Raw genomic sequence first — 20,115 nt, 5'->3', positions numbered from 1 at the left:
AACCTGCATCAATGGGCGCTTGAAAATCCACATGCAATAAGAGAAAATCGTTCGCAGACACAATTTAAAATTAATCTGTGGACGGGAATAATAAATGGTCAAATTATTGGACCCCACGTACTACCAGCTACGCTAAATGGTGGAATTTATTTAGATTTTCTGGAAAATCATTTGTATCAGCTTTTAGAAGATGTTTCATTAGAAACGAGGCAGGCCATGTGGTTACAAAACGATGGATGTCCAGCTCATTACGCTGCTCAAGTACGGCGACATTTGGACGGACGATATCCGCAACGATGGATTGGATGCTTGGGTCCCATTTTATGGCCACCTAGATCCCCGGATTTAAATCCTTTAGACTATTTTTATTGGGGCTCCTTCAAAGATTTGGTGTATAGAACCACAATTACCACCATCGAACAACTGCGGGAGCACATCAGTTCAGCCGCCGAACAAATAAAAAATTAGAATTATGCACACCGAATTAAAAGATCATTTATTAAGAAATGTAGGATGTGTATTAGGGTAGAAGGCCGACATTTTGAACATCTTTTATAATAAATAATAAAATAATACAAAAACACATTATGTTGTTGTTATTTGTTCCATATAACTAAAAAAAGTTAAACCTTTGTTATTTGAATTTTTCCCGAAGACTTTTAAACCAGAATCCTTTTAGATTCAAATCGAAAGCAGAAAGACTTAAAGGTTATAATTTTTATATCGTTTTGGAATTACCATTAAACATGTAAGTTTTTAAGATTATTTTCACAACTTGTGTAGTAGAAATTTTTTTCACCACGTGTCGTCAAATGAAGTTATTGAAGTTAATTTTTAAACATTTTAAACGCAATTACTGAAAAATTGTTATACTCTATCGATAGCGGAATAAGTTTAGATAAAAATAAAAAAGATGCAACTTCAAAAAGTTTTTATTTGTAGAAACGGCATGGAAAAAATCGACCTAAGGTACAGATTTTTCAAAAATATAAAAAAGTCAAAAAATTTCGAAAACCATGACACTTTTTATAAGTTTTTATCTTTTTATTTGGTAGACCATAATGTCGCGCACTGGTGGTTAAAGGGTTATCCATGACTTCCTGGACACCCTGTATTTATAAATGGGGGAAAGTTGGGCCGCCTGCTATGTTCAGCCCAAACAATTTTTTAATATTTTTTTTTTATTTTATACCAAATTGGTTATTTCCAAAACAAAAGTTTTCTCATTTTTAAATCACGTTATTCAGGTTTGAATTTTTGTAAATGGGAAATTAAAAAAGAAATATATAAAACCTTGGGGGCCTACTTGAAATTGCTGGGCGGAATACATAGCAGATTGCCCCAACTATCACTAGTTCAAGTATGTTCAAACCAGGGTTGCGTGATTTTGATTTAGTCAAATCACAAATCCATAAATCAAATTTATTTCTGAATTGAAAGTCGCATCAAATCCTAAATAAATTTTATTTGTGATTTGCTTGGTCAAGCAAATAAAAGATAAGTTTTATTTGTGATTTGCTTGGTCAAGCAAATAAAAGATAAATTTTATTTGTGATTTGATTCGTCAAGCAAATAAGAAATAAAATATATTTGTGATTTGCTTGGTCAACCAAATAAGGAATCAAATTTATTTGTGATTTGATTCGTCGACCAAATAAGAAATAAAATTTATTTGTGATTTGAATCGCCTCCAAATCAATCAATTGGATTCGTGATTTTTTAGCGAAATATTACTTTTTTATGCAACACAAATGCGATATTCAAGTATCTTCCAACTTCGAGTTACACGAAAATCTTCGGGACTTCTTCGAGATTTTCGGGGTTCTTTCGACTACTTGATGATTTTTGGGACTAATTCGGAGTTTTTGGAACTCGTTCGGGTTTTTCGAGACTTCTTAAGGTTTTTCAGGATTTTGGGACTAATTCGGTATTGCTGGAGCTATTTCGGGTTTTTCGAAGCTACTTCGAGATTTTCGGGGCTATCCCGGGTTTTTCGGGACTACTTCGAGATTTTCGGGGTCCTTGGGACTATATCGGGATCTTCGTGACTACTTCGGTGTTTTTGGGACCAATTAAGAATTTTCGGGACTATATCAGGAATTTTGGGAGTATTTTGGTATTCTTGGGATAACTTCGAGATTATCGGGGTTCTCGCGAATGTATCGGGATCTTCGGGATTACTTCGGGGTTTTTGGGATAAATTCGGAGTTTTTGTGACTTTTTCGGGTTTTTCGAGACTCCTTCTTAATTTTCAGGATTTTGGGACTAATTCGGTATTTTTGGGGCTATTTCTGCATTTAGGAGATTTTCTCGGGATTCTCGAGACTATTCCGGGTTTTTCGAAAATACTTCAGAGATTTTCAGGAGTCTCGGTACGACATCGGGATCTTCGGGACTGCTTTGGGACTATTTCGGGTTGTCGACACTACTTGGAGATTTTAAGGATTTTCAGGATTTTTGGGACTATTTCGGAATTTTTGGGACTATTTCGGGGTTGCTGGATTATTTCGAGATTTCTTCGGGATTTTCGACTATTCCGGGTTTTTCGAGGCTATCGGGACTATATCGGGATGTTTGGGACTACCTCGGTATTTTTTGGACCAATTAGGAATTTTGGGGACTATTTCGGGTTTTTCGAGGCTACTTCCGAGGGTTTCGGGGTTCTCGGGAATATATCGAGATTTTTGGGACTATTTCGGGTTTTTCGAGATTTTTGGGGTTTTCGTAAATATCGGGATCTTCGGGACTACTTCGAGGTTTTTGGGCTGATTTGGGAATTTTTGGAACTATTTCGGGTTTTTCAAGATTTTCAGGATTTCTCGGACTATTTCGGAATTTTTGGGACAACTTCGATATTTTCGGTGTTCTCGGGAATATATCGAGATTACGGGGCTATTTCGGGATTGTTGGAACCAGTTCGGAATTTTTGAAACAATTTCGGGTGTTAAGAGATTCTCGGGATTCTCGGCTCTAAATCGGGATCTGTGGGACTACCTCGGAATTTTTCGACTAGTCTCGAAAAACCCGAAATAGTCCCAAAAATTCTTAATTGGTCCCCAAAATACCGAAGTTGTCCCGAAGATCCCGATATAGTCCCGAAAACCCCGAAAATCTCCAAGTAGTCTCGAATACTTCGGAATAGTCCTTAAATCCCGAAGAAATATCGAAAATCCCGAAATAGTCCAAAAGTACCGAAATAGTCCCAAAATTCGCAATATATTCCCGAGAACATCGATAATCTCGAAGTAGTCTCAAAAAACCCGAAATAGTCCCAAAAAAAACAAATATATTCGCGAGAACACCGAAAATCTCGAAGTTGTCCCAAAACTTCCGAAATAGTCGCACAAATCCTGGAAATCTCGAAATAGTCTCGAAAAACCCGGAACAGTCCCGAAAATCCCGACGTAATCCCGAAGATCCCAATATAGTCCCGAGAACCCGTTAATCTCGAAGTAGTCTCGGAAAACCCAGAATAGTCCCGAAAATCCCGAAGAAATCTCGAAATAGTCCAAAAATCCCGAAATAATCCCGAAGATTTCGATATATTCTCGAGAATCCCAAAAAGTTAGTAGTTTCGAAAGCCCCCAAATAGTCCCAAAAATTCGGAATTGGTCACAAAAATTCCGAAGTAGTCCTTAAGATCCCGATAACCCCGAAAATCTCGAAGTAGTCTCGAAAAACCCGAAATAGCTCCAGCAATACCGAATTAGTCCCAAAATCCTTAAAAACCTGAAGAAGTCTCGAAAAACCCGAACGAGTTCCAAAAACTCCGACTTAGTCCCAAAAATCCCCAAGTAGTCCCAAGAACCCCGAAAATCTCGAAGTAGTCCCGAAAATCCCGAAGATTTTCGTGGAACTCGAAGTTGGAAGATACTTGAATATCGCATTTGTGTTGCATAAAAAAGTAATATTTCGCTAAAAAATCACGAATCCAATTGATTCGCTCTACAAATCAAATCACAAATCAATTCGATTTCTGATTTGGAAGCGATTCAAATCACAAATAAATTTTATTTCTTATTTGCTCGACGAATCAAACCACAAATAAATTTGATTCCTTATTTGGTTGGCCAAGCAATTCACAAATATATTTTATTTCTTATTTGAGTGACGAATCAAATCATAAATAAAACTTATCTTTTATTTGGATGACCAAGCAAACCACAAATAAAACTTATCTTTTATTTGCTTGACCAAGCAAATCACAAATAAAATGTGTTTCTTACTTGGTTGACAAATCAAATTACAAATAAATTTTATTTTTTATTTGGTCAACAAACCAAATCACAAATCAAATATATTTGTTAATTAAAGGCGGATTTTAAATCAAAAAGGAATTGAAATCACGCAAACCTGGTTCAAACGTCTACCAAACACCCTGTATTAACTAATATTACAGACAACAAATTGAAATAGAAATTACGAAATATTTTTTCACTCAACTCTGTCACTTTCAACAAAATCTGATGCGTTTTGAGTTGGTTCACGCAAAAGACTGATAACTTCTTCGGAAATGGCATCTGCTTTTCGAAGAGGGGGTCGTCTCATACTGGATATAACAGGATCAGATGTTATAATTTTCACAAATCTTCGTTAGATTCCTTCCTGGTAATTTTTCGAGTGTTATGCTCCCGATGCCATCTGAAGTCTTTGTTGCGAGCCTCCTGGGCTTCCCCAGAAAAATGGCCTACTGGCAAAGGCATACCAAAGGCAATACCAAATGTCATGAAAATTTAATAATTTTTTTAATTCTTGGACGCCATATTGGATACAGAAGAATGACAGATGTGTCCAATAAGGAAGGGCGTAATATTCGGTGACGATAACTTCCGATAACAGCCTTCGGAGTTGCCATGAATGCGAACCTCTAAATATCAAATTTCAAAAAAATTCAATAATTTACTTAAATCTCGGACGCCATATTGGATTTTGAATTTTGAATTTTCTAAAACTAGCTTGAAATTTGTAATAAGCGAACTTAAGAACCTCAAAATACCAAATTTCATGAAAATTCAGTAATTTTTTTTTTTTAATTCTTGGACGCCATATTGGATTCGTTATTTTCGGTTTTTGAAAATTTACTTCAGGTTTGTCAAGACACATTTTATAAATAATATGATGCTTAATATAGAAAAATTACATTTGGGGTATTCACAACGGTGTCGTAAGTGTCGTATTGTTGTATGTCGTAAACTTTAAACGCCTAAAAAGTATATTAAGGGGGTTCGCAAATTACCATCAAAGTCATATTATGAATTTTCGCAGTGCTAAAAAATAGTTGGTTGTGGTTTCAAGTTCTCTAAACATTTATTTAAGCTTTTAAAGTTTGCGACATGCAACAATATGACACTTACGACACCCTTGTGAATCCCTCGATTAATCCTTAGTGTTTTATATACCTTATGTTATTTGGAACAACTGCTAAAGTTGGTTTAGTGTAATAAAAGTGGCCGCCACTCTTTTTGGCGCGAGTATACGCGGCTATTCTTTTCATACATCCTTAAAGGACCCCTTGCATTACTTTTTGGTAAAGGAATGAAGATTCTACTCGGCCCTACGAATTAGTTATACCTTTTTGAAAAAAATATTTCTTGAACAATAATCCGTGTTATTAAGATATTCATAATTTAACAAGTAACACTAAACGAGCAATTACTGTTATAATATAAAGTTTCCATAAAAAAAAATTGTTAAGAAAGCTATCAACTCATAACTGTTAGAACAAGCCACGATCGAATTCGTTGAATTAAATGGATTAAACGGCTTGCTCAGCACATATTATTAAAAATACTAACCAGCTTTGAGTTCGCTGGACATTTCTGAATAAGAATGGCTTTACTCCAGTTAATTTATCACAGTTTGAAAATAGGCCTTTTTCGCGTAAAACATGTTTTATCCAACCACTGTGCGGTTTCGTAGTTGGCATTTGCGATCGAGCAGCACAGCAAGGGCCCTCATACTCCCTCGTCCAATCTCACGTGGTGCGCAGTGCGCAGTCCTGAACATGCCCTAAAGTGACACCGGATATGGCAATTGTTGCACTTGACTGATATCACGTTACAGAATATCCTGGACTGACACACCGTGCAGATTGTCGGAGGAACTACGAGTTGTTGGCGGCGGCGTCTGGATGGTGGTGCGGTTGTGTCCGTGGTGTGGTCTGTGGTGTTGTGCATTGTATTGTGTTGTGATGCGGTTGTGTTTGTGTTGCTCAGACGGACTCTGGTGTGCCGTGGAGGCAGCTCGATTTGAGCAGCAAGGGGCCACGTATGAGGTGGTCCACTGCCTGTGAGTCGTAAGGCTTGAGCAAACTCGGAGGTGGATTCACCCATTACATGAGTTGTGATGTAGTCGTCTCTGGCACACGCAACAGGTATAGGTTTCTGGTCCATGGTTTGACTCAATGCCAGCCCTGCGCAGAAGTATGCGAAGCAGATCTAGCCCTATGGACGTACAACTTTTGAAGGATTTGGTCGGGTAAAACCCGAGTCCCTCCGGTACGTAGAACCGGCTGTCGTGGGATTGAATATGAGCACATTTCTAAGGTGAAAGGGCACCGGTTATCAAGTCATAGCGTACTGCAGGTCCTGAGTAAATTATTGCACCTACCAAATCTCTGGAAATAATGTTAAATCTTAAACCTGTGGATCTCTACGGAAAATTGCGGGCTGTCTGGGCGCGGCCAGGTTAAATACGATCCAGCTGGGAGACCTCAGATTCGGACAAGCAAAAGTACTTGCAACTCTACCGGATAATATACGACTGTTAGATTATACCACTCCTCTACTCTCTTTAGACAACAAATTCTCCCCAAGAATCCCAGAGAGGAACGAATAAGGCCGGGGTCCACGGCCATATATACAGATGGTTCCAAGCTTAACAAAAGAGTTGGTAGCGGGATCCGCTCTGACGAACTCGCGCTAAGCCTCAGTTTTCGCTTACCGGAACATTTCAGCGTCTTTCAAGCAGAGCTAAACGGCATAATGGAGGCGGATCGGTGGCTAATAACCTCCGCCCCTCCGGGACGGTCTATCGCTATCTATTCTTACAGCCAGGTTGCTATCAAATCTCTTAAATCTACCGGAACAACGTCCAACGTAGCCATAGAATGCACGAAGACTCTCAGCCTGCTGGCATCAAAATGTTCCTTGATTGTCGTGTGGGTCTCTGGACACAGGAACATTCATGGCAACTGCCCAGCCGACGAGCTGGCAAGGAGGGCGATGGAAATATCTAAAGGCAATTCTGCTCAGAATGCGGACATACCTTTAACCTCCTTCAAAACCAGACTAAAGGAGGTAAATACCAGGTGGACTGTGGAAACCACCTGCCATACTACCAGGCAAATTTGGCCAAAGATTGGTGTAAGACGATCCATAGCTCTCACTCATCGTACACTGCCTTATGGGGCTACACGGAAAAAGGTTGGGATACCCCACCAACGATTTCTGTCGCAGTTGCAGAAACGAGGAAGAGCTGGGTAGCATCGAGCATTATCTCTTCCATTGTCCTGCCCTGGCCAACACGTGCAAGCAATTCTGAGTAAAAAGGTGAATATTTTTATGAAAATTTTTTGAATTTTTCTAAATTTGCGCCGAAAATAAAATTTCGTAAAAATGCTACGAAAAATTTTCGTAGTTTTGGTTTTTGTACAATGTACGAAACTTTCGTTCATAATACGAAGACATTTTGCGCAACGAAACAAGATTTCACGAACCATTCGTAAATATAACGAAAGGACTTTCATAATGCATTTTTTCAGTACTATTATGAGAACTTTCGTTTATTTTACAAACCACATGCGTAAATTACTGAACAAATCTCTGTACCAATAATTGTGTCATTCATAATATTTACATATGTTTTTAAAATATACGAAATCTACAATTCTGTATTCATAAAATTTACTAAATACTTTCATACATAGTACTAATTAGGGATGCCAAAATATCAGGAAAATTGGGATCCCGGGATTTCGGGATATTTTTTAGGTAATCCCGGAATCCCGGGATTCAAATTGCGTCATAAATTTTATGAATATGAGTAAAAATTCAATATCTGAAAGCATTTAAACATACCATTAAATAAAACTATTTAAAATTTACGATAAACTGATTGTAAAACTCATACATCGCTAGCTTAGAGTGAAAAGTTGCTAACTTCACATTTAATGAAAAATCATATTTTGATATAGGAGGCTAGATAAATTAATTTTGCATCGTTTCGAAAAGGGTAAAGGTCCTTGTTTTATGTTTTCTCGTTTATATTCAATGAAAGGAAAATTTGCCTCCGATTCGTATGGAGTTTTGCTTTGCTTTAAACAGGCAAAATGTTGTATTCAAAGTTTTGCGAAATACTTGAAGAAAATGGTTATACGAAATTTTTTCCTCTCCCGTACAATTTTTAAATTGGGACTTAGTAACTTTGCACTCTACGCTAGCGATATTTATTAAATCAGACAAATTTTAAAGTAAAACATTTTTTTAATTGTATTTAAAAAACCATGTGATTGAGGAACGTATACATCACAAATAATAATGAAAATACCAGGTACTTTTGAAAGTGACGATTAATAAAAAAAACATAAAACAAAAATATACAAAAACAATTTCTCTAAACATGTTTATTCTACTCTATAAAGAAATGGCGAATGAAGAATTTTTTTGCCTTTTTTTCGCAATTTACTAGAAATTTTGAGGGTGTACCTGTCAAACGGATCTCAGAGTCGGATTCAGCGGGTCAAAATACATGTTGGTAGGTGGGTCTGGTTAAAAACACACACCCCTCTTTTTGCCGGTGTTGTTATTATTGCACTTAAAATGTTTTCGTAAGAGCAGCAAAGCATTCAAAGCGGAGTCTTCTAAGCTTGACCTGCAGTTTTTACATACAAAACCTACTGATGAGAAACATATTTCGGCATCAACACTTTTAGGCTGAACTGCCAAAAGGTAGACATAATCCATTTGAAGATAATGACCCCTATCTCCTCCATAACAAAATATTTGAACTTCTTTTACCAGCACGTTTCTCGTTTTTCGATTTGAGGAAGTTTTGAGTAGATTGATCTAAAAAATTATCTAACTTTTCCTTAAAACTCTCTGTTTCGTTTACATTAGCGACGCTATGAGTAAATTCATTTAAATCTTCTTCAAAAAAGGCTCAGACTGCAATTTAAAAGTACAGTTTCAAGCTTTTTGTTAATTGCAGTCAAAACGGCATTTTACAAAAATCATACTTCAAAATTCATAAACAAATTCTTACTATCAATTCGATATTTCAAAATTTTCTGGATCCCGGGATTAATGCAAACAAATCCCGAGATTTCCGGGACGTCAAAAACACCGGGATCCCGGGATTGGCATCCCGAATATGTACATATGTAAAAATGTAGTTTCGATTTAAAAAAATCGGATAAAGTTTTTCTTTCGCCATTCATACACCTCTAATTTTAGTATTTTTAAAAAAAAAACTCAATGAAATTCAAAAACTATCTCTTGCAGTTGGTTTTACTCAATACCGATTTGAGCTGTCGCACAGTGTTATCATAACAAAAAAAGCTGTAAAGCTGTCAATGGGTAGGTTCAGAAGGGGCAGCAGTTGAGCGCAACCGTTGCTAAAAAAAATCAGTGATCGTTATGCGTCTTCCGAACGACTTCTTACATTAGCTGTCAAATTCAACTCTCAAAGGTACACACCAACATGGTGTCTCAAATGATCAGAACAATATTACGATCATCTAACACGCAACTATTCAGTTGATCAGAAGTACGCAACAACGCGTTCAGAAGGTGCAATGGCACCAGTTACTGAGCTGTTGCGCCTTCTGAACGTGCCCAATGAAAATTCGTTTCTCTTGAAATCACGTTATATGGCTGCGTATGTATGTACATTAAAGTGGTCCAAAAATGTATGTAAAAAAATAAGGTCGGAATTTTTATGCCGGCACCCCCTAGGATTGTTCTATATCGAAACAAGTAAGGAAGTCTAAGTTCGGGCGGAGCCGAACATTAAATACCCGGCGCAAGTATTAAATATATGTTTTCCACCTTTCCGAAAGCTACCGCTACATGATAAGCCGGGGTGTATACATTTTAAGTAAATTAGCGTCCTTAAATTTCGAAATATTGAAATTTCAAGCATTTTTGAAATTTACCGTTATATGAAAAGCGGCCTCAATTTTAGTCCGATTTCAACAATTTCCAACGGTTTGCTTTTATGTGGCAAGCACAATAACCATACCGAGCTTGGTACAAATTGCTAGAACGGCTAGCGAGATACATATCACAAGTGGGCGGTGCTACGCCCATTTTCCAAAATTTTGTCATAAACGTATTTCTTGGTAAAGAATTGTTGCAATCATCAATTTTGAATAAATTAGCTTCAATATTTACTGATTCATCGAAGATTTTGTATTTCTCGAAATTACCGTTATATGGGATGTGGGCGTGGTTATTGTCCGATTTTAGAAATTTTCGGCCATTTGTTATGTTGTACCAGGACCAACAACTGTGCCAAGTTTGGAAGAAATTGGTGTAGCGGTTACCAAGATATACACATGTAACCATAAGTGGGCGTGGCTACGCCCATTTACCAAAATTTTGTAATATTCTTATTTTTCGTCTAAAACTTATTATAAATATCAATTTTGAGTGAATAATCTCCAGTAGTTACTAAAATATCGCAGTTTTCGTATTTCTGAAAATTACCGTTATATGGGAAGTAGGCGTGGTTATTGAGCGATTTTAAAAATTTTCGGCCATTTGGTATGTTATGCGAAGGCCAACAACTGTGCCAAGTTTGGAAGAAATTGGTGCAGCGGTTACCAAGATATACACATGTAACCATAAGTGGGCGTGGCTACGCCCATTTTCCAAAAATTTACAATATTCTTATTTTTCGTCTAAAAATTATTGTAAATATCAATTTTGAGTGAATTATCTTCAGTAGTTACTAAAATATCGCAGTTTTCGTATTTCTGGAAATTACCGTTATATGGGAAGTGGGCGTGGTTAAAGTCCGATTTCGCCCATTTTCAATACCAACCTACCTTGGATTAAGGGAAACCTACATACCAAATTTCGTTGAGATATCTCAATTTTTGCTCGAGTTATCGTGTACACGGACAGACGGACAGACGGACAGACGGACGGACAGACAGACATGGCTTAATCGATTTCTTTTTTCAGCCTGATCATTTATGTATACATTTGTCTATATCTATCTCGATTCGTTTTGGCTGTTACAAACAACCGTTATGTGAACAAAATTAATATACCCTTGTGCACAAGTGCGCTCGGGTATAAAAAATATACCCCTATTTTTTTATTTTGAAATAAAAATAAAAATAGGGAGTGCTCAAAGCGCTCAAAATTTTCCATGTATTTTATATGGGGGAAAAACAACTTTTAGTAGAAATAGTGTAGAATTCTTGAAAATCAACAGTTTTCGATCGGAAAACTTTTCTTATCTTCAGGAGATTCCCAGTAATAATACGCAGTTGTCTCTTTAACCATTTTTTCATAGTAACTATATTTTATAGGTCCTCCAAAACCCCTAGAAAATGCAATGGAAAAATCTTTAATCATAAAAAATGGTTAAATAAACAATTTGATATTAATACTGGAAGTCTCCTGAAGAGAACCACAGTTTTCCGATTGAAAAATATTGATTTTTAAGAGTTTTATACCATTTCTACGAAAAATGGTTTTCTGCAAAAATGTTAAGAAAATTACAACCTAAAATAATGTTTGTTTCATGTCATTTAAATTTGTTTATTTCGTTTAAAATAAAATGGCCTAAGAAAAAAATAATTATTTATTGCCATCTAAAGCTTTTTAATAAATAAAGTTGCAAAACTGGATTGTTTTTTATTTCCTCATCTCTATAGATTGATATTCTTCAAAGGATCTTTAAATGCTTAATAAGAACTTTCAAATTTGTTTATCGATCACATCAACTTGGAATTTTTTATATGTACATCTTACTCTTCTATTAAATCCCAAATATTTCATAAAAATCTCCCTTCTCAAAAAATTTCAATGTGGCAAAGCTATGCTTAATGTTTACATCTGGAGAAATGTCAAAAATCTGCTTTATAATCAAAAAATAGTAGTAACATATAAAAAAACTAAAAAATTTTCATCTTTACACATTCATGTTTCTGGCATGCGGGGAACGATATGTACTTGCCGATTTGTTTTACAAAAATTATTTAAAAAGCAGACGTCTCGCTTTTTTTAACGTATTCTTAAAATGTATAAACCTAAATGTAAATTTTATAGGAAATTAAACTAACAATTTATTATAACTAGTAGTAACCCCCGAAATGCGGGTGACTACTTAGCTCAAAATTTATTTAAAGAACTTCGTGAAAGACAACCATGACTATTACGGTATCCGACGAATGCCACTCCCGCGAATGGCATTCGATTCGCATTCCCCTCGCATGTTGAAGTTTGCGGTATTCCCATAAACGTCGGATGGCTGCTTTATCGACTCACGCAGCGGATTGTGTCAAACGCTTTTTGACATTTCTCGAATTGTCATTTTTAATTAATTTGTGTTTGGAAAAAATTAAATTTGTGTTAAAATGGATTCGATTGCTTTTTATTTTAACAATGATGAAGATGAAAGTAGTTCCGCAAGTGTAAGAAGGTCCGTGAGGGATAGAGCACCTAACATTTTTAAACTGACAGACATAGAGTAAGCAAAATAAGTATAAAAGTTTGATCACACATGCGAATATACACTTTTGTCTCCAACAGGTTTATTAAACAATTTCGAGTAAATAAAAATGCATATAAACATATTTCAAGCATAATTTGCGGTAAAATTCCTCCCGTGATAAAATCCACAGCAATTAGTCGGCAACAAAAGCTATCTTTATGTCTGCGAATCTTAGCAGAAGGAAGCTACCAAAATGCTGTTGGCAAAGACTACATGCTTGGTATGGCTCAACCAACAGTTTCTAAGATATTTTCAGAGGTTATTGATATTCTGGAAAACGAGTTGTGTGATAAGTGGTTGAATTTAAAAATGAATGACGAGGAGCAAATGGAGTCTCGGAGTTACTTTTACAACAAATCGAAAATTCCCGGGATTGTAATGTGCATTGATGGTACGCACATAAGGATAGCAAAACCTACAGGCTCAAACTCTCACCTTTTTTATAATAGAAAAGGCTTCTATAGTCTCAATGTGCTTGTTGTAAGTTTGTACATTTTTTTTGCAATAGTTTTATATATTTTTTTTTTCATGGTTTAGATATGTGATCATAAACAGCGCATAAGGTACGTTAACGCGAAATACCCAGGGTCAGCTCACGATTCATTTGTTTGGTCTAACAGCGACGTATCACAATACTTCCAAGCACAATATGAAGGTGGTAATCGAAATCTGCGACTATTAGGTATAACTATAAATTATATAATTTACTATTCAACTTCATATTCTTTACATATAATAATTTTTTATTTAATTCTTAGGTGACGCAGGGTACGGTCTCGCACCCTGGCTTATAACTCCTTTTCGGAACCCTGCACCTAATACTCCTTCAAGTCGCTTTAACAAATGGCATAGTTCTGGGCGAAACATTATAGAGAGAACTATTGGTGTTTGGAAAAACTGGTGTAGATGTCTTCTGTCTGCGCGCCAACTTCATTATTCTCCTGAAAAGGCTGTGAAAATAATCAATGTAGCTGCGGCACTACACAATTTACGCATTCACTACAATATCCATGATGAGTATCTTGATCACGTAACTAATGAGGAAGATTCAGACACCGATTTCCAAGAAATCGAGCGACCGGAGAGGTATTATACTGAAGCAGTTCAACTACGTAATCAAATGCTCCAAAGTTTTTTGTCATAAGTTTTATTTTATTATAAATAAAATTGCTGCCTTCATGGCTAAAGCTAAACTAAATATGTATTGCTGCCTTCATGGCTAAAGCTAAACTAGATATGTATTGCTGCCTTCATAGCTAAACTTAAACTATATCTACTACTTCTTTAGCGCATTTTTCACTCCCTGTATCTCCAATTCTAAAAGTTGCTCCTTAACTTTGGTCTTGTGCCGCAATAATTGTTCCGTTACCAAATTATGTCTTTTTGTCTCGGCAACTAAGTTCCCTAGTATGGAGCGCATACCCTCAACGTTGTTGTTGAGACTGCTCATTGTTTTTTGCATTTTTTTTTAATTATTTGCTACATCTTCCATTTTTCTTTTTTGACTTTTTAAATTACATACGACGTTGTCGTAATATTTTTTTTGCATATCCAACTGAGTTTTAAGGAGCGTCAATTGGGTTCTCCTTTGTGGCACTCTCTGTTGGGGTTGCGGAGACGTAGGTGAAGAACTGTTTCCATTTGAATTTTCAGCATTTTCCATATTATCAGCTTCTTCCCTGTTTACTGCACCACTGGTAGGTGGCTCGGAAGCTGCGCTGTCTATGTGGCTACCACGAGATGGGCCTTGTGGCGTACCACAGTGCCTGCCGGAGACTCCCGCAACGGCGTCATAAATATTCACCAGCTGCGCAACTTCCTCTTCCAAAGCAGTCAATTGTACCTCCCTATTTGGACCTCCACCTGTTGCTCGCATTTGTATTCGATTGTTAGACAATTTTTTCTTTATGGAGGATTTAAAATCTGACCATACCTGAAAATAGTTCAAGTTTAATAAAATTGGTTTATAAATAATCAACTTTCTTACTTTTTTCCACTCGGCAAGGGACTTTGTTGGAGGTCCTAACGCATTTAAGTCCGTGCTAAGTGATGTCCAGAACACGGATACTACCTCTGGTGGCTCATTGGACATACTTTTGGCAATGCCCCCGTTGAGCTTCATCCGTTCAGCCATTAAAGCGAATTGTTCTCGGTTTGTGGTACGACTTCTGTTAGAAAACATAATAAGCACATATAATTTACTAAAAAATGTTAAAAATAAGTCACCTTTTATTGAACTCCATCTTATTGCGTGATATTTTCAATTTTTTTTATTAAATCCGCAACAATTATTCAGCGAATGACACTTAGAGCAAAAGACACTTATTGCGTTTCGATTACGATTATGGGAATACAGTGAATCCGCGAACTGCTTTGTCAACAAATTTTTATTCGCGAACTCCATTGCCGATCGGTTATGAGAATACCAGATCTTCTCAATTCGATTCGCATTCCCCGCGGATGGCATTCGTCGGATACCGTAATAGGCATGAACAATTAATCTTGTATTGCTAGACACCTGATAACCCAGGATAATTTTTAGTCTTAATCTGAAACGCAATAATCATTGAAAATTGGCGACGGTGACCGAATCGTTATTTTTTATAAGCGCCACATAACCTTCGATTCTAAAAAAACCTAACTTTTCACATCTTAAAAGCAACGAAAGCTCTCCACCATTTTTGAGCAAAGCCGGATGCGTTTTGACGTGAATGATCCATATAAATCCTATATATATTGTATATATATGTAATTATGTGGTGGGTCAATTTGTGTGGGTGGTAATTCTAAGCGAATTTGCCGAAGAAACCATGGATCAAAAATCAATTTGGAGTTTGCCAAATTGCAAAAATATGTTTCTTAGCACTTTGCTGCAGTGCCGTTAGAAAGTGCTTCGGTTTCGTTTAAAAACATGCTATACGCGATTTTTTGGTATTAGGAATCCTTTTCTGGATTTATCTTTTACTTATAAATTTCACCAGAGGACGCAAAGTGAAAAATTTCACATTTACTTCGAAACCTATTTTCGCAATTTGGCAAACTCCAAATTAATTTAAGACCTATTGTTTCTTCAGCAAATTTGCTTAGAATTACGTGTAGAACCCTTCTATGCTATACGCGTGTTTCTTCATCTAAAAGCATTTTATGTATAATAGATACATATAGCGCGGGATTTCTGTTATAACTTTAGTACAAAACGGGATTTATGTTATATTTGGACGGGATTTTATTAACGAAGTTACCGGCAACACTGGTTGGGGGTACTGCACTAAATTTTCGGATAACACTAGTAGCTAATGTAGTGCAAAATTTTTGACTTCTACCCTTGATGATTTTTCAACAGATATCGTGTATATAAATATAAAAATCACCGCAATTTAAAATTTTTAGAGTTTTTATATTTTTAGTTTCTTGAAGTTTCCCCTTTTTAATAATTCCATTCATGGAATTCCAAAATTTTCTTAACCTTCAAAACTTTGTGAATTTGAGAAATTTTGGTAAATCCCAATAATTCAATATAATGATGAATACTAGATTTCTAGAAATTTTGTATTTTTCAAAAATTTTGAGAATTGTAGGAATTCTAACAAAATTTTTCTAAGTAAAAGTGTCGAATATACAAAATTGATCAAACGAAAATAAAAGTTTTCGAATGTCGAAAACATTTTTATATTTCGTCGTTTTTGAAAATTTAAAAAATTATCGTAATTCTTGAAGATTCAAACAATTTTTGGACGTTGATGTTTTCAAAATTTTCAAAAAATTTAAAATTCGCAAACTTTGTTATATCAATACAAAATTTTGGAAAAGTTCAGAAAAGTGGAACAATTTTGGAATTTTTCGAAAATGTTAATATCTTTTAGAATTCTTAGAATTTTCTATTTTTTACACACAAGTACCATGAACATAATAATTTTTCGACAATTTGTGATGTTTCACATTTTTACATTTATGATGGATTTTAGGATAAATAAAGTTCTCAAAATTTTGGAAAATATCTAAAATCTCAATAATTTTGTACATTTCAAAATATTCTCATTTTACCAAAATTCCTAGAAACTCCCGGATTTCGATAGTTTTTGAAATTTTGGAAATTATCCTAAAAATAAGAAATCTCAAGAAATTTAATAATACTATAAAACTCAAAACTTTGGAATTTTCGTTGTTTTCTGAACCTGTGAAAATATTCAAACTTACTGTGACTTTCAACTGTGTAAAATAATACAAATTCGAAAATATAACAAAAAAAGTAAAAATTGAACATTAACGCCCGTATGCTGTAATCCGAAAGTTCGTAGTTACGAATTCGTAGCTCCGTTCCGAAAATTCGCAAATTGGTATGCTGTAATCCGATCGTAACTATCAACGGCGCTCCCAACTAAAATAGTGAAATTCGAAGTTCTTTATCAGCTGCTTTGACACAAACAAATCAAAATAAATATAATCGCAAGTGAGCAGTGAAATTAAAAAAAATAATTAATCGTATTTGAAAAGGCTTTCCCTTAATTAAGTAAAATATAATGGATGCAGTGGCCGGTGCACTTTTGTCTCAGGAGAAAGAACGTGCTGCAGCCAACTGTTGCATTAATATACAAAGGAGATCGCTACGAGACAGTTCTGATCCATTTAGCTTAAATGATAAATGTATGCTCCCTCTTTTTAAGGGCGTCCATTCAACTAGATATTGTGCCGCTTTAATTCTTGCAAAGCTTTCCCAAAATGCCACCACATCACATCCTCTTTAGCTACTTTTACAAATCCAAAGCCGGGCAATGTCCGGCCTTTCGCTCATGCATTCCACCAGTTTTTCGCATTGCGAGCGATTTATTGTGATCTTCGACTTGATAATTGTGTAAGCATTTAATAATAAATTTTTTTTTATTCACACTTCAACTTACATACATATATTTGCGTTTACACACTTTATTTTATTGATATTTTAATACAATTTGTTTCGCTCCGACACGAGCTGCTATTCGTACAAAACTTCCGGCAAATACATAAAAATGACAGCTACGTCGCATCCAGGCATACCAACATTACGAATTTCGAAGATGGCCTACTAATTTCGAAACTACGATACGACAACACGGATTTCAGCATACCAATTTTAAGATTCGTAGCAAAATCGAATCTACGACGGATTACAGCATAGGAGTGTAAGTACATAATTTCAAAATTTTGAAAATTCAGTGAATTCGAAAAACTGATAGGCCTACTTAAATAACATAATACTTCAAACTTAGCACACAGATAAAATTTCAAACTCAAGTGATTGCACACTTTTTCCATGAATTAAAATGTTCAAAAGCATCAATTCATTCGGTTTGTTCCTCAAGCTTCTCGAAGTCACTTCGAGTTACATATACGCGCTCCGCAAGTAAGTTTTCGAGTTTTTTGATATACGCTCACAGTTTGAACTTTGCCCGAGTTTTTCTACAAGTAGCTTGTGGGACAAACCTATTAAAGGATGAACACACCAAAACTGCGACACTTTGGGAAGCTTATAACTTACCCGAAAAGATTTCAATATTTTGAAATTCAAATACCATAAGTTGACCATGACCTTAGTTTGACGTAGAAGATATTTCATTTGAATTTGATTCCTAGTTGAGTTAAAAATGGCAACCGAGTTGGAACCGAGACAAACCATTTTGCACGAGTTTATACATGATCCGACCTTAAGTACACCCTAAAAATTAAAGATTGCACTATTCGACAGTTAGCGGGGTTTTAATCGGTAAAAATAAGGCCTGGCAGTTACGAGAAAGCCAGAGAGCGGGGGCACAGAATAAACAGTATACAGAAGACGCACCACATACAAATTTATTTTTCTTCGGCGGACGTAATATTACAACCCGGACCAGAGCAGAGAAGTTAACATTACGACCACTATGAATAACATGGCGACCCGGAACAGAGCAGAGGAGTTAACATCACGTCCACTATGAATAACATGAAGTTAACATCTCGCCATAAACACACATCGTGATCAGCGTTGCCGCGAGCTGGAAAAAAATGTATCAGTTTCCAAGCAGAAAAAGTATCAAAAGCAAACAAAACTGTTGTTTATTAAACTATTATTTAAAAAACAAATAATAAATAAAATTTTATAATTAAATCCATAGTTATAAAAAAAATTATATATCTTGCTTTTGTCTGCTTATTTGCATAATGAAAAACAAACTTATAGGGCCCCTAAACCACACAAAATCCTTGCGCAACCCGAGACTTGTACAAGTCAATATTGTGGAATTTACTACAGCATAAAATTGCGCAAACCTTATTTTGAAGAAACGTTGCTCAAGTAAATATGTGCAAGAAATATGAATGTGCGTTGTATATATTGATAGCTTCATCTTTAAAACGTAAAAAAAAACTAAATTCAAAAAAATATATTTTTTTCGATATTTCGTAATGTTTTTGTGTGGTTTAGGGGTCCTATAACAGTTATAAGAGTTACCCAATCAACTTATAAATATCTATATATAAATTGTGAGACTTCAAATAACAATAAAAAAATATTAGCCTTTAGACTAGTAGTACTATTCATAGTTTTCGAAAATTCATTTCTGCCAGCCGAAAGTATCAAAATACGGCATTTGGGAACAAAAAAGGATCAGATATTAAAATTTAGAAAAACAGTATTAAAAAATATACAATTGTACCAAAACGGCAACGCTGATCGTGATGGAAAACGTAGTTAACATCTTGTCGTCATAGCGACGATGGAATTAACATCGTCAGCCGAGTGAAAATACTGCTAAAGTAACAAAGGCAGCGCCGCTTGTGATACCCTTGCTTGCCTCACCGCTCGTGACATAAATTCAAATTGGTTGGATAGTCGACATGCGTCTTCTGTATACTGTTTATTCTGTGGCGGGGGTTAGCATGGTCAAAGTGATAAAAACAGTGCTCGGAAGGTCCTCAGTGCGTTTTCGCGAGATACAAAGGCTTTGTCGCGTTATGTTGCAAAATCCGTACGGAGATCGCAGTTTTTCGTACAAAAGGTAAAGCGGAAAGCTTCATTGAGATGTTCTACAGCTCAAACAGTGCCAGACCGAGGCGCAAAGTAAAATGTTACAGCGAAATCCCGCAGTCGGAAGTTTTATGAATTCTAAATTTAAAAATACAACTGCATTGTTATGGACTACGAAACCTACTGCTTTAAAAATTTAAAATATATTTCGAGTCAAGAATTTCCCCGATTTCCCCTACCTGGGCCCGCCACTGTACATACATACATATTTATGTATTTTGCGCTACAATATACATTCCAAATATGACCCAAATTAACAGATTTGTTATAAAAACTCCATCGGCCCAACTGATGAAGTTACGTTTGTAAATATGTATGTACATACATCAGTGTGACCACTTTTTGAGTAA

The 20,115-nt window shown here is 35.8% G+C and overlaps 2 protein-coding genes across 2 annotated transcripts in view; one reads left to right on the top strand and one right to left on the bottom strand.

The window, feature by feature from the left end:
* The window catches only part of LOC118736251, a 455,149-nt gene that overhangs the window by 250,806 nt on the left and 184,228 nt on the right, over positions 1–20,115 (bottom strand). The window lies entirely within an intron of this gene.
* On the top strand, positions 12,385–14,210 carry LOC118735240 (putative nuclease HARBI1). The gene is made up of 4 exons (XM_036464895.1): positions 12,385–12,702; positions 12,765–13,206; positions 13,264–13,408; positions 13,485–14,210. The coding sequence occupies exons 1-4, from the start codon at positions 12,590–12,592 to the stop codon at positions 13,868–13,870; spliced, it is 1,086 nt and encodes a 361-aa protein (XP_036320788.1). The 5' UTR covers positions 12,385–12,589; the 3' UTR covers positions 13,871–14,210.

The sequence above is a fragment of the Rhagoletis pomonella genome, unplaced genomic scaffold, assembly GCF_013731165.1.
Source record: "Rhagoletis pomonella isolate Grant_MI unplaced genomic scaffold, Rhpom_1.0 Rhpom_scaffold_00003, whole genome shotgun sequence".
Classification (NCBI taxonomy): Eukaryota; Metazoa; Arthropoda; class Insecta; order Diptera; family Tephritidae; genus Rhagoletis; species Rhagoletis pomonella.
The sequence above is the reverse complement of the archived record's forward strand: the minus strand, read 5'-3'. Positions and strand labels throughout refer to the sequence as shown.